The sequence below is a fragment of the Crocuta crocuta genome, unplaced genomic scaffold, assembly GCF_008692635.1.
Source record: "Crocuta crocuta isolate KB4526 unplaced genomic scaffold, BGI_CrCroc_1.0 scaffold102, whole genome shotgun sequence".
Taxonomy (NCBI): domain Eukaryota; kingdom Metazoa; phylum Chordata; class Mammalia; order Carnivora; family Hyaenidae; genus Crocuta; species Crocuta crocuta.
Genome location: NW_027530019.1, coordinates 11037195 through 11051275, shown reverse-complemented (window position 1 = coordinate 11051275; position 14081 = coordinate 11037195). Strand labels below are relative to the sequence as shown.

The window sequence follows — 14081 nt, the reverse complement described above, 5'->3', positions numbered from 1 at the left end:
TATTCCAACATGGAAAAGAAAGGGTTGGCTATTAATATGCAGGTAAGGTAGCAAAAGCAAACAATTAGTAAAAGTACTTTATTTTCCTCTTGTATTTGCTTTATATCTTGCTTTACAAAGTTATGAAGTTCACAGCTTTATACCAAAATGTAAGAAGGCTAATAAGCTATTTGCTTATAAACATTTTTGCAGTCAAATGTCATCTGATTTCATTCTTCTAATCCATATTCAATATATAAAAAAATTCAGAGACTAAGGGTACTGGAGCAGCTCTAGGGCATATATGTCTCTTAAGCAGGAGAAAGATCTTCAACAGTCTTTCCTCCTTAACTTCCTCCCCCACCAATTCAACTGGGCAATGACCTTGAATTTAGACCAAATCTAAGGAATGTCAGTTGCCATGTGACCCAGCAATGCCATAGACTTGGGGGCTGGAGGTGAGGTTAGAGGCTATTGTCTGGTAAGTATTATGTTTGGTTTACACCAAGATTTCACATCTACTTGCATGTGGAACTCAGTACAACACAAATCACCTCCACCATGGCTTCTATCATATCCATTAGATGGCTTCTCTGAAATCCTGAAAATCGTGATGATTTGGGGCAGGGATGAAATTACAATTTTACCCATGTGGCAGGCATGGCCTTCGTATGTAACAGTTTTAGGAGCTCTCCTTTTGGCAGCAGAAACAAAATTTTTAGCTCTGCGCATACAAATTGCAGTTATTTGAGCAAACCAGAGGATATGTGCTGTTTAAATCCCTCTTCACAAGGTACTTTGATCTCCCCTCCAATGAATTCTCTTCCATAAAATATACTGTACCATTCCGCTAAGTGTTGTATACCTACTCCCACCACACTGTCCACATACCTACTCACTAAAGTTGCCTACTGTATACAATATCCCAAAGCCAAAACAAAAAAGCCCCCTCTGTTAGGCAGATAATCACATGAACAATGATAATATTGCCTGTAAGTTACAGGTACGTCAGGAGCTAAACACTCAGCTGCTCACTTCTGAGGCAGAAAAACATTCTCCTCACAAAAGTAGGACTGTAGGAGCAATGGCGCTCCTTCAGATTCAAGTAACACCAGGTCGAGATAACTCTTTGCTCTTATGTGTTGAACTGCTTTCTAACTGAGTAGAGGAGTGTGCCAAAATACATTTTGAACCTGATTAAAAACTTTGGGATAAAACGAAGTGACTGATAGCCTGGCACAACAAACTGCCATTAAAACACTAGCATATGCACAAAAAAGGACTGATACCACGTTTTTCTTGGCTTCTAGCCTTCAGAAGTAGGCACAGGAAATTAAAGACAGCATTGTAAAAATGGCCTCCCAACTCCTTACAAGAAATGAGTTGGGTTTTGTCAGGTCATGTAACACCTTCCTTCCTTCAGGAAGTACTAAATACCATATCAATGCAAAAACCTGAGCCACAGCTCTTCTCTAAGTGAAGACGTAGGGCTAGCGTAAGTTAAGACCTTGGAAAAGACAAAAGAATAGCCAAAGTTCTGCATAACTTTCAAGACCCCTAAAAGTAATAACACAACCATAAGCAGCCAAGATGCTTATGTTGCCTTTATTTCTAAACAGAAGGCTCAAACAGTGCACTTAGGATAACACACTAATCTGCAGTCAAAGAATTTCACACATTCCTGAAACAAAGACATTATTACCATGGATTCAAAAAGTTCTTTGTGAAATGAGGAAAAGTATTACAGGTATAGGTGCCCATGCACATACGCATGTCCAAGGAACATTCACCCTGCACACACAGGGCAGATAAACTGTGTACACTTCTACCAAAATTAAACCCAAATTGGTGGTTACGGAGTCTATCACACCTTCATAGGTTCCCCACTATTGCCCAACATCTCACATATCCCCTTCCTGCTGTACAAAGGCCCCACCACTCTCCTCTTTTCAGACATGTCCTCAGGCAGGACAGAAGGGCACCTATGCAACAGAGCACGCAAGACTGTCTTAGCTCACTGCCCAGTCAACATGGAAATGTGGCTTCACGACAGCTCCGGATAAAATGCCAGGTGTGGTAATAAATTCCGATCGCTTTCCTGGGAAATCACCCTTCCCAAACCCACACAACAGCCTGGCTTCCCTGCTCATCCATACAAGAAACGGAGAGGAGAGGTAAGAAAGCTTCTTAATCTCATACGGAAATGGCACAAATACATTTTATGCAAGAGAATCTTCTCTTTTCTCTCTCAGGTATTACACAAATATCAATAGTCTGGTCAAAAAGTTTTCCTGTTCACAAGGATAGAAGTAAATAGCTTTTGGTGCCATTCATTATTTAGCAGTAGCTCCTAGTTTAGCTCTTTTTTTGGGGGGTGGGTGGGGGGAAATCCAGTAAGAACCCCTGGAGCTTTTCCTGGAAAAAAAAAGAACACATACTTAGTCTTGCATACAATTTCATACCCTCTTGAAACCTATCCATGAATGCTTCATGAAGTCCCCCAGCCCTAGAGCCTGAGTGAAGACATGTGAGTAGGGGCATGTGCACTAAAAGGGGTGGAGGTAAACCTGCACGCTACGCGGTCCTAGAAAACAGCAGGTGTCACACCCCAAAGCCTGCTACGTGGCACTGAGCTCTTCTCCCTTCTTCTACCACTCTGAAGAATCTGAAATTTCCGAGTTTTAAGAATCCAGAATAAAAAGGCTCAAAAGCAACACTTCTATAGCTTCTCTTAAGAGTCCAGAGAAAATCCAGAAACAAAGCAGTCTCACTAGGCTTTGTTAATCTGTCTGTTCTCAGTGGACAAGTAGAGTCTTCACCCTCACCACACTCCACTCTTCTTGGCCAGCTAGAGGGGAGGTGAGGGCAAGATACCAGTTTAGAAATCAGTCTCTAAGAAGCCTGCTTGAGCCCCTGAAGACTGTATTCAGATGCTTTATCCTAACTCCCCCTTCTTGAGTGCTGCAGACGGGTAGAAAGCACCCCAAGGGCCCAGAGGAAGCATTTGATGGCTGCCAACTGTCTAGGCACAGCTAGATAGTGGGAGAGAAAGGGACTGGTAATGGAGCAAACTAAAAGGCTGCAAACCCACAGCTGGCCTGGAGAGTCAAAAATTGGAAAAGGAGATCTACACCTCCAGTTCAAACAGCCCGACAATACCTGCAGCAGTGAGTGCCTGGGTCTAACAGCAAAATTCCAAGGCAGACACTGGGTCTGTGCACTGTCTTGAACTGTGAGCACTTTTATCAAAACTTGCACAGAGGTTCAAAAGGAAGTTACTGTCTGTGAGGACTTGTCATTATGTGATTTGCTGAGTTCTTAAAATACCATCAGCAGAGCAGTCGCTCAAGCCATTAATAATCTACCGTGTGTCCCTTTGGCATTTAAAGCTAGCTCTGTCCATCTACAAAGCTACAAAGAGGATATTGAAACACACTGCACATAATTGTTAAGGAAGGAAACTAGTTGCTTCTAATTTAAATACCCAGTTATTAGAACTAAAGAAATTAAAACTGATCCTAAAAAATCTAGCAATTGAACAAACTTGTACTTAAAAAGCCGTACTATGGGTTTAAACCATCATAAGAACATAAACTAAAAATTGCAAACTGAAATCAAGAAAAAAAATACATATTAATCATATGGGTCAAACTGAGTAGCCAATTAAGATCTGTATTTTTAATAAACATCTGGAGAATACTAGTAGCAGAGATGACTATATTCCATGCTGTACCAGAGAAATATAGTTCCCTAAAATCTGTTTAAATCGGACAAACTGCCAGTAGGAACTTAAAGTGTAACTATCATCCCATAGAGCTGCCCAGACTTATGCTAGTGGTAAGCCTGGCTGGTAACGACTTTCTCCTTCCCTGCTTCTCTGGGGAAGGGAAGACTGTGGCCTCTGTGAGGGGCCGATGTGAAATTAGTTCACTTAATAACTTCCCAACATGGGAGGCAAAAAGCTTCATGAATCAATTTTGCTGTCATCCTCAGCATGTCGTTCAATGTGTCCTGCAGCATCCTAGGAATAAAGGGAGAGGGCTCATGAGGGAAAAGTTGATAGTAAGACAAGAGAAAGTCAAAGCCAAGGAGAGCTTCATGGCCACATTCTAAGATCCATACATGAAAGGCAGTTAGGACCCACCACTTTGCTAACTTATATGAAACCATGCACCTCAAGAGGAGTTCTTATGTTATACCAGAGCATTTAATAAACCTCTAGGTTCAGTTACTGGATTTGAAACATTTGAAAACATTCTCTTTAGGCTCTTTCTCAAAAATTACCATCATTTGAAACCTCATTAAGCTTTTCCTCAAATCTTGTGATTACCAATAAGAAGGAAAATCCTTATACTCTCCCTATTTGTCGCAATTCTCAACATTTTAATAAGGCAAAAAAGGTTTGCCTGCTCTGAGCAAACAGACCCAAGGTCGGCCTCAAGTCCCACTCAGGTACCTGTTTAGAACCTTTACGAGCAGTGAAAAAGGCATCACAGTTCTTCCAGCGACATTTCAGAGTTTGAAAGTTTGGATTCGTATGGTCTGTGAGCAAATGTTGTTTTAAATGATCCACAACACCAAATATCAGAGAGCAACCATGCCACTGGAAAGACAACAAAAGGGAAAGTTAAAAAGCATACAGGAAGCATGCAACTGCAACTAGAACACCCCTCACTCCTATCCTGTAAGTTCTGTGCAAGCAAAAAGTAAGCCCAAGCCTTAGGCTTATTCTTAGCTAGAAAATGTAACAAAGCCAGAGGCACCCACATTAAGGGGCCTTGAGAAGCCTGGGAGGTCTTGACACTGTGATATTGAGAAGGCAAAGCACTAAGACAGCCGTTTCATTAGAGAGAGAGGAAAAGGTTAGTAAAAATTGAGAGACAAGTTATCATAAAATTCAGTTTACACCACACTTATTTTTTTACCTTGCTGTCACCGAATGAGCTCCTTAGTCTATTTATTTCAAAAGACTAAGAGGTCTCTGTAATACTGAAGGGGCTGTTTCTAACAGTTCTAAGAACTGCTGACTTGTAAACTTAAAAATAAAAATGTCTGATAAAGAAAACTACATTACTATGGAAGCCCAACTTTACTCACAATCTTTATCACTTGATTCACAATTCTGTTTCTTTTTTTAAATTCTAACTTTACTATATACGTGGCTCAATTCTCAATTTCACTCGTTAGAAAGCATAAAGACTCTTTGTCTTGTTTTTTTTCCCCCTACAGGCCTGCTTGTCATAAATCTTACAATTCTAATTCTAACATAGTGTTTAAAAATTTTTTTTGCTATTTTATTTTTGAGAGACACAGAACGCAAGCGAGGGAGAGACAGAGAGGGAGACACAGAATCTGAAGCAGGCTCCAGGCTCTGAACTGTCAGTACAGAGCTGGATGTGGAGCTTGAATCCACGAACGGTGAGATTATGACCTGAGCCGAAGTCAGACACTCAACCAACTGAGCCACCCAATGCCCCTAACACATTTATTTCCATAAAGTAATGCAAATTTGAGTTTTTCCTGTCAGCACTAACCCACCCTTCCAGTTTTAAACCAGATGGTTATTTTCTCCATTTCTCTCGATAAACTAACTATTTGTAATTCTACTTGTATTCTAGATCCTGTTGTACCTCATTTTGTGTCCTTCACTGAGAAGACCAAAAAGCAAACATAGTAATGTTTAAAAAGCTGCAAAGTAACCAGGCTGTGGACAAACCTAAGACTAAATCTAAAAATGGAGGATTGCTGATTTCATTCCATCAATTCTACAAAGCACGTTAGGGTATTGGGAGGGGGGAATTTCAGCCATAAACATTTCTTTGATCATTTCTAACATTAGAACTGATGAAACAAATTAAGGCCTATAAGGAACAGTGTACAAGTTTGGAGCTCCCACCCCAAAATAAAAACAAGGCAATTAAGCCTAGGCAATGGAGGTTTAAAACCTTTATGAATACAAACTAAAAAAAAAAAATTTAATGTTTATTTATTATTGAGAGACAGAGACAGAGCATGAGCAGGGGAAGGGCAGAGAGAAGGGAAGACACAGAATCTGAAGCAGGCTCCAGGCTCTGAGCTGTCAGCACAGAGCCCCAATGCAGGGCTTGAACTCAAAAACTGCGAGTTCATGACCTGAGCCGAAGTCAGATGCTTAACTGACTGAGCCACCCAGGCACCCCAAGAATACAAATTTTTATTGGCCTATTCCTCAAAAACCAATGTGGACACAAACCTAACTATTAATACACGTAATCCCTGAGGAATGAATATAAGCTAGTGAGGTCACAAAAATAAGCACTTGCACTTTTTATTTCATATACAGTTGACTCTTAAACAACATAGGTTTGAATTGCATGGGTCCATTTATACATGAACTTTTATCAATAAATATGGTATAGTACTGTAAATGTATTTTCCTTATGATTTTATCCTACTTATTTAAGTAATCTCCACACCCAATGTGGGGCTTGAACTCATGACCCTGAGATCAGGAGTAACATGCCCTACCAACTGAACCAGCCAGACACCGCTTCTTAGATTTTAGTAACATTTTCTTTTTTCTAGCTTACTATATTGTAAGAATACAATCTATAATACATATACTAAATATGTGTTAACTGACTATGTTGTCAGGAAGGATCAATAGTAGGCTTTAAGTACTTAAGCTTTGGGGGAGTCATAAGTTATATGCGGATTTTCAACTGTATGGGTGTGGTGTCCCTAACCACCTGCACTGTTCAAGGGTCAAATGTACTTCTGTACTCATGATATTTCTGTAAGCATGTACTGATTTTATAATAAACAAAAACCACCAAAGAAATAACCTCTGAATGGATGATATGTAAACACACCTCATAGCTCGTCTTAAGACAGACTATTCATGAAAGAAGTATGGAAAAATTTTATGTACCGCTTAAATTTTTTAAAATCATTTTTTTAAAATGATTATTTTGGGGATGCCTGAGTGGCTCAGTCAGTTAAGCATCTGACTTCAGTTCAGGTCTCATGGTTTGTGAGTTCGAACCCCATATTGGGCTCTGTGCTGACAGCTCAGAGCCTGGAGCCTGCTTTGAATTGTGTGTCTCCCTTTTTCTCTGCCCACCCCCACTCGCATTCTGTCTCTCAAAAATAAACACTTTAAAAATTTAAGAAATAATAAAAATAAATAATAAAAATGTTTATTTTCGAGTGTGAGTGCGTGCATGCACACGTGCACGGGAGTGGGGGGGGGGTAGAGAGAGAGGGGAACTGAGGATCTGAAGCAGGCTCTGTAATGACAGCAGAGAACCCAATATGGAGCTCGAACTAATGAACTATGAGATCGTGACCTTAGCCAAAGTTGGATGTTAACCGACTGAGCCACCCAGGTGCCCCTACATATAGATTTTAAAAATAAGCTTCCTTGTCTTACCGTGGGAGGCATAAAGTAGATACTCAAATATAAAAATGCTTAATTGATGATAATTAAGATGTATAAATTAGCCTAGCGTTAAACAACTCCTAAGTCTGGTCATAAGAACAGTTTCACTCCTCACCCAACAGCGGTAATTCTGCATCAGATTCAGCCTCACAGCTTGAATACTGCCATCATAACAGCCAGTGTAAATCTGGGGGGAAAAAAGGTTTATCCTATCAGACTGAAACAACACACAAAAAAACTACTCAATATCCCCAAAATGCTTGTCAAAAGCGCCTTGTACCAGATACAAGAAAATACAAACCAAAACCAAACCCAGCCTCAGAGTACACAGTGGGGAAGTATCTTCTAGTGTAGATACTTTGAAGCCAGGCTCCTTGGAACCAATGCTGGCTGACAGTGAAAGTGGCAGGGCTCAGAGGCACCCACTTACATTGTAACTGGTGCACTCTGGCTGACTACTGGGCATTGTATGCTACCTTGGGCATTATATATTAGCCATCTGTGTTTCACCGGAACAAAGCGTTCTAAGGCTCAGAGTGTGAAAAACCCATTCTGGTTCAACCATGTAATTGAAAAAATAATAAATCAAAGCTTAGCAGGGCTAAATGAGTTAGCTGCTACTTTTAGGTCTGCTTTCACTATGCCATACTAGCCTAATCTCCTGACTCTATTCCAATGTTCTGTTTAGATCATAATGTCTCTGGGAAAAGCACCACTCAATTTTGAGGGGAAATATTTTAAACTTATTTTCTATTTAATGGTGGTATCAGATTTTCATTGTAGTTATTTTAGCTATTAATAGAAAAGGGACTATTCAACAACGTCACTGGGTTACTTCTCAATAATAGTATGCCAAAAGATAGAAAGGCATTCACTAATGAGGCCTATCAGAAACATGTTATTTTTGGAGGTGATAAATAGTAACACTGTTATCAGTTTGGAGTTTTTAGTAATAAGCATATTTAAAAGCAAATATGTTACATGGCTAATAACACTCACCATACTTTTATGGATGGTCATACACATAATCATGTCTTTGTGTCCTCCATAAACTTGCAATCGATCATGGGACTTAGGTGGAGGAAAAAAACAGAAAGAGAATTAAGGTTATTTATACCCTGTGTTTAATAAGCATAATCCCTGGAGGCCTCTGGCAGATTTAAAACTATACCAGAGGCACTAAGCTGAAGCACCAGCTTTTCAAAGAAATATAATCTAATGACAATCTTTCAAATAAGTCTTCAAGGAAGGAGCTGGTAATTGGAGATGAGAAAACTAATTTCTATGCAGTGTCAAAATCTAAACCTGAAATTGCACACAAGGAGAACTAGACAGGTTTTAGAGACTAAATCTGCTCTCTGAAAACCATTTCAGTATTGACCTCTGTGAGCCTGACCATGCCTCTCAGAGCAGTGTTCCTCAAAGTCTAGTCCAAGGATCATCTGCTTCATAATTATCTAGAGGGCCTATGAAAAACGCAGATTCCTGGGTCCCACCCCAGCCTTATAATATTAAAATAATAATAATAATAATAATAATAATTCAACACCAAACCCAAACAGACCTACTCCCCAATCATTCAAGCAAAATATGGATCTAAAGTCTACCTGTAATTCATAGACACGAACAAATTTATCCAGGCAAGCGGTCACCATCACTTTCCCTAGGATATTCACCACAGTCACTGCATGATTGTGACCTTTATAGATCCGTACAAGCTCACCAGTCTGCATCAGAAGAGAGAAAAGTCACTAGACTGACTTTCAAGATTCCTTCTGACTTTTGAGATTTATGATGAGTCTATTATTCCAAGTCCTAATTCTGAGCCTACTTGTATACAAAGTAGCATACTTATTTTAACAGCTCAAGTACTTGCATAAGCATTTATTACAATATACAATTTATATTTCATGAAATGTGTCTGATGTTACACCAAGAGAAGGGCCACAACTCTATCTGTATGTATTTTATAAGTTTTGAAGAAGTCTCACTCTTATCACTGTGTTGTGTGCACAAGTCCCTGAGGTTTCATTATCCCCAGGTTTATAGACCCGGCATTGAGCTTCAAAGAGCTGCCTCTATGACCTGAGCAGAGTCTCTCGGCTGTTTTTATTTGTTCTATTTTAAACTACATATCACATCCACTTTCTTAGAGCCTCAGATGCTCAATTTATCTCGGGTTTAAATGAGACAAACTAAACCTTACATGTGTCCACCATTAAAAATTTTGAGGAGGTCAGAATTTCTGTGCTCACTATCTTCCAAGAGCGTATGTGGTTAGGGATTATTATAAAGCTTTTTATTGGAAAAAAGCACTTAGTTTGAATTGCAAGAGGTCTGAGGAATCTTTCAAGCTTTAGCCATCATTCCATTAAAGATTTCTTTACACCAACACAACCTACATGAATGTTGTGGGCGTGGACTGACTGATCGCTGGAGCCACTGAACACAAGGTCATTCACCACCTTAAAGAAAAAAATTCATTGGGTTACATTTGGTAAAAAGTTCTGAGTTTTCTCTGTAACTTGTAATGCACACTGTCGAATTCTAATTTCCAACCTACTTTGAGAGGAGCATGAACTAGACATAAAACTGTAAGTTCCTCAAATTTTCTGAACTGAAGCTTATGGCCTACCACCAGGTACTGTGATGAAGTGACCATGCACTACAGGGTTTGTTACCTCTTCAGAATGATTGTGAAACAGCCTAGAAGGACTTTAAAGTATATCTACATTCTATAATAAAATACACTGTTTCTCCATTAATATATTAATGTATTCATATACAGCCCATCCCTCCCCACCCCTGCCCCCCAAAATATAGTACATCCCTTGGTGACCCAGGCCTAAAGAAAAGCACTGTAATCTCCTTGCTCTTTTCCAGATGATGTGCCATGGATAAGGCAGTAGACAACAAGGGAAATGTCACTCAAACCCTTCTATTTGTGCCAACTGATTCCTGTTGTCTTGCACTCTACTTGCCTTCATGCAAAGAATGGTTTTGCTGTGGCCCTCCAGGGTCCTGAGGAGGAGTCCATTGCGTGCATCTCGTACACTAATGGTACAGTCGTAAGACCCAACAACGAGGAGCTTTCGGGCACCTTCCTGAGCTGTGGCAAGACAGCTGACAGCCCGAGGGCCATGGCATTCAAAGATTTCAAGTCGTTTATTGTTCTGAAAAATAAGTCACCGTTATATGAAATAAAAGCAGCTGAGGTGGTAAATATCAAAATCAACTCACCCATATCACTACCTTGATTTGAACTCTTAAATTCTATTACCTGTTACGTTCTCATACCCCATCAGTTCAGTATCTTTTCACTTCCCAACCTCTGCTATTCCCATTCCAACTCCCTTTGTGTCCAGTGCAGGCACAGCAAACTCTTACATTATAAACACATTTCTAACTTCAACCTATACCATCCAATCATAATTAGCACTTGATTCTCTTTTTATGCCTTCTCTCAGTTTCCTTAAATTAATGATAATGGATGATCGACTTTCTGTTTCATATGCTAATACACTTTCCATGCCACAGACCCAGAAGCTCTCTCCATTTGTCATCCAAACTTTATGAAGTCAATTTGTCGGGTGTTTCCAAATTTCTCCACTGAGAATGACTTACTCATAAATAATTTCAGTAAGAAATCTCTCATTCTCCACCTGTTATTCTCAAGTTCTTCTGATTTCTGGTTCTAGGTCATCTCTCATGACATCATTTAGTGAACCCTAGAGAAGTCTCTTATATCAGGGTGGCATGTTCACATCCTAAATTCCCAAACATTCCTTTACCTTAGATCTTAGACTTGCTTCCCTCAGCCCCACACCAATCTTGTTCATAAAGTCTCCCACTTTCTCAAAATCTCTAAAAAGTAACTTCAGGTGCATGCAAGGGGTGAAACTCAGAGAAAATGCACAAAGCAGCAGCTGGGAGCCTCTGGGACTAAACAATGATTCCAGCCATCAGAGGTGCTGGGGAGACAGCCTAATGGGAGTTTAGGGCCCACTGGTGGACAAGCTCTGGTAAACAGCCCTGCCTTTCTGTTGAGACCTCAGAAGCACTGCATTCAAGTGTATGGGCAAACCAATAAGGGCTCAGCCCTCATGAGGCTTCAAAATTCCGATGTCTGCGGGGATTCTCAACCATTTATTTTTCAACTGTCTTCATCCTGCCTCAAAAGTCCTGTTCCTGACTTTTGTCTACCTCTGATAACATTACTCTCACAAAAGAGAACTATGGAATCATCAAGTTTTATCCTTTAAAATATTTTAAACTTATTCTTTCTTCTTCATTTCTATTGCCCTAACCAAACCGAATTTAGGCTGTTAACACATCACATCTGGAATACAACAACCTTCACTAATTACCCTTCTGTGATCTCTTCATAACCTGGCACTTGATTATCTATGTGCTAGATTCTTCTAACTTGATTTTAAGCTTCTTAAAGGTAGAAGGCACGATGTATTTTACTGTATCCCTTAGAAGTAGTGGTTCCAGCTCACACGTGGAAGGAGAGTTCGTAGGTATTCACTAAACATATGAATGATACTGTTATTGGGCGTAACATAATAAACATTATAACGTGCTGTTAAAAGATGACTAGATGACCTTGGGATATGGGCGCTACTCATTAGCGCACACTCTGCTAATAAGCAACCAAACCAAACCATCAGCTCTATCTCTTCTATCTTTTATCCATTCTCTTCATCCATAGTCTAACCTTTCATGTCACCTTCTACTACAAAGCCTCCTAAATGATTTCCTTGCCTCTATTAGGACCAGTATTTTCATATCTCATCAACTCCAGAATGACTTTCTCTAAAATACAAATTGTATCGTGCCTCTCATACCTTAAAGCCTACAAGATGGAAGTCCATCTACATTAACAAAGCATATAGGACCATCAACAAGTAGTCCTTCCTCATTTCCTCAGCATTATCCTGAGGTCTAGCACATAACAGATGCTCAGTAAAGGTTTGCTCCACAAATGAATTTCTCTTTGGGTTAGGAGAGAATGAAGCCACATGGGCTTCCAGACAAACCTATGACTTAGTTCACATTACAGAACAGGCTCTCGTCACAAAACCCTCAATCGGTTCCAAACCACATCAATGTCATACTCAAAAGAATTTAAGCTCATTTTTCATGGTGTCATTCTTAAAATGAGACAGACTAGTTTAACCTCTGACTCATTATTTGGCCCCAAATCATCGGGCTTGGTTTAATTTAGTAGAGTTATCTTTTGGTCCTGGCACATTTGGGCCTGAGCAGACGGAATGCAGGATCTTGTTTCACTTACACCAGAAAATAACAGTTTTTGAGTAGCAGCTAATTCTGTCATCTTCTCATACAAGACAACAGGAAAATGTCTGCCTCTACGTCCTTCCACACACGCTCACGCTACTTTCGAGCGGCGTGGGAGTACAGCCTTCTCCCCTCAAACACTAACCTTTATGCTGAAGGTGACCACGGTGCCATTCGCCAGTCCTGCATAGAGGGTTCGCCACCTGCTGTGGAGGCAGAGGACTCGGTCTTCCAGCTGCAGCTGCTCCACACACTCTCGCGTCTAATAAAGCACACAACACCTAATCAGCAGGGGTTCACAGCAAATAAAGTGTGAAACAGTCCTTCTCAAAGCAGAGTGTGACATGATTTTTATGAGGAAGGAAATGTAGCATCCTCTGTTTTGTACAAGACTATTTTAGATTCTTTTTCCTTTGAAATATGTGGCCAAAGACCCTCAAGCTGTAAACACATAGAAATTCTAATGAGGTTACTCATGTTCCTAATTTGGAATACAGAAATTCTTCAAAGGGCGCTAAGAACTGGGCAAACAGATTATAGCTGGATGAAAACACAGATGATGGCTAGCATTTGTTTAGTAATAACTAAATTATTTTCGGGGGTTTTTTTTTCTTTTATTCCCTCTCTGTGGAGGAGTGAAAGAAAAAAAGTATTTTTAATTTAAGGTACATACTTTTTTTTAAAGATTTAACACCACTTCACACTTTTAGAATACAATATAGTATCAACATAACTTTTATATTCACCAGGAAACCAAACAATTTATTTAATCATTTTATTGTGATACTCTCCTTACTGCACAGGTCTGGAACCCCACCCGCAATCTCTGAGGTGTGCCTGTACTAAAAATGGTTCAGGAGCGTAAAAGAGATAGTGGGCAGAATGAAGCATCTGTTTCAATGTCTCCCCTCTGCACAGTAAATGCAGTCAAAGCAATTTAATATCATCACTTTGGTTTCTCTGGACTCGCTTACCTTAACATTATAGCAGCGAATGGTGTGGTCACTGGAGCCAGTGTAAAGGGCAGCATTCTTGCCAGAGGTTTGGGTAACCAGGAGGCAGTTCACTTTGGAGGCATGCCCCTCAAAGACCCCAATGCACTTCCGACTCTAAAGTCAAGCGCATATCAGATCATTACTTGTGGATATACAAGGATTAGATAACACATTTACTTAGCAACAAAAATGTTAAAACATTAGTTCGCTGCTGTGTCCTCAGTGCCTAGGTTAGTGCATGTTACACAAAAGGTGCTCAGTAAATATGTGTTTACTAAATGCCCAGCAAATACATGAAGTAGGTGCCCACAAGTCTATGTTAGCTGAGCCATACCAAAAATACTTAGGGCAGTCTACTGTTGGATCAGAATTTTTATTAATGC

At 39.9% G+C, this 14081-nt stretch overlaps 1 protein-coding gene across 2 annotated transcripts in view; it reads right to left on the bottom strand.

Moving 5' to 3' along the window:
- Nucleotides 1-59: 59 nt before the first annotated feature.
- Nucleotides 60-14081, bottom strand: part of ZNF106 (zinc finger protein 106) — a 59658-nt gene continuing 45636 nt past the window's right edge. For both annotated transcript variants that reach the window (XM_077764597.1, XM_077764598.1), the window contains exons 14-22: nucleotides 13678-13812; nucleotides 12849-12965; nucleotides 10381-10572; nucleotides 9802-9864; nucleotides 9007-9126; nucleotides 8399-8470; nucleotides 7515-7586; nucleotides 4436-4582; nucleotides 60-4000 (exon numbers count right to left, since the gene is read on the bottom strand). In XM_077764597.1, coding sequence (XP_077620723.1) covers nucleotides 3944-4000; nucleotides 4436-4582; nucleotides 7515-7586; nucleotides 8399-8470; nucleotides 9007-9126; nucleotides 9802-9864; nucleotides 10381-10572; nucleotides 12849-12965; nucleotides 13678-13812 — 975 coding nt within the window. In that variant the 3' untranslated portion in view covers nucleotides 60-3943. The remainder of the gene's footprint in view (nucleotides 4001-4435; nucleotides 4583-7514; nucleotides 7587-8398; nucleotides 8471-9006; nucleotides 9127-9801; nucleotides 9865-10380; nucleotides 10573-12848; nucleotides 12966-13677; nucleotides 13813-14081) is intronic.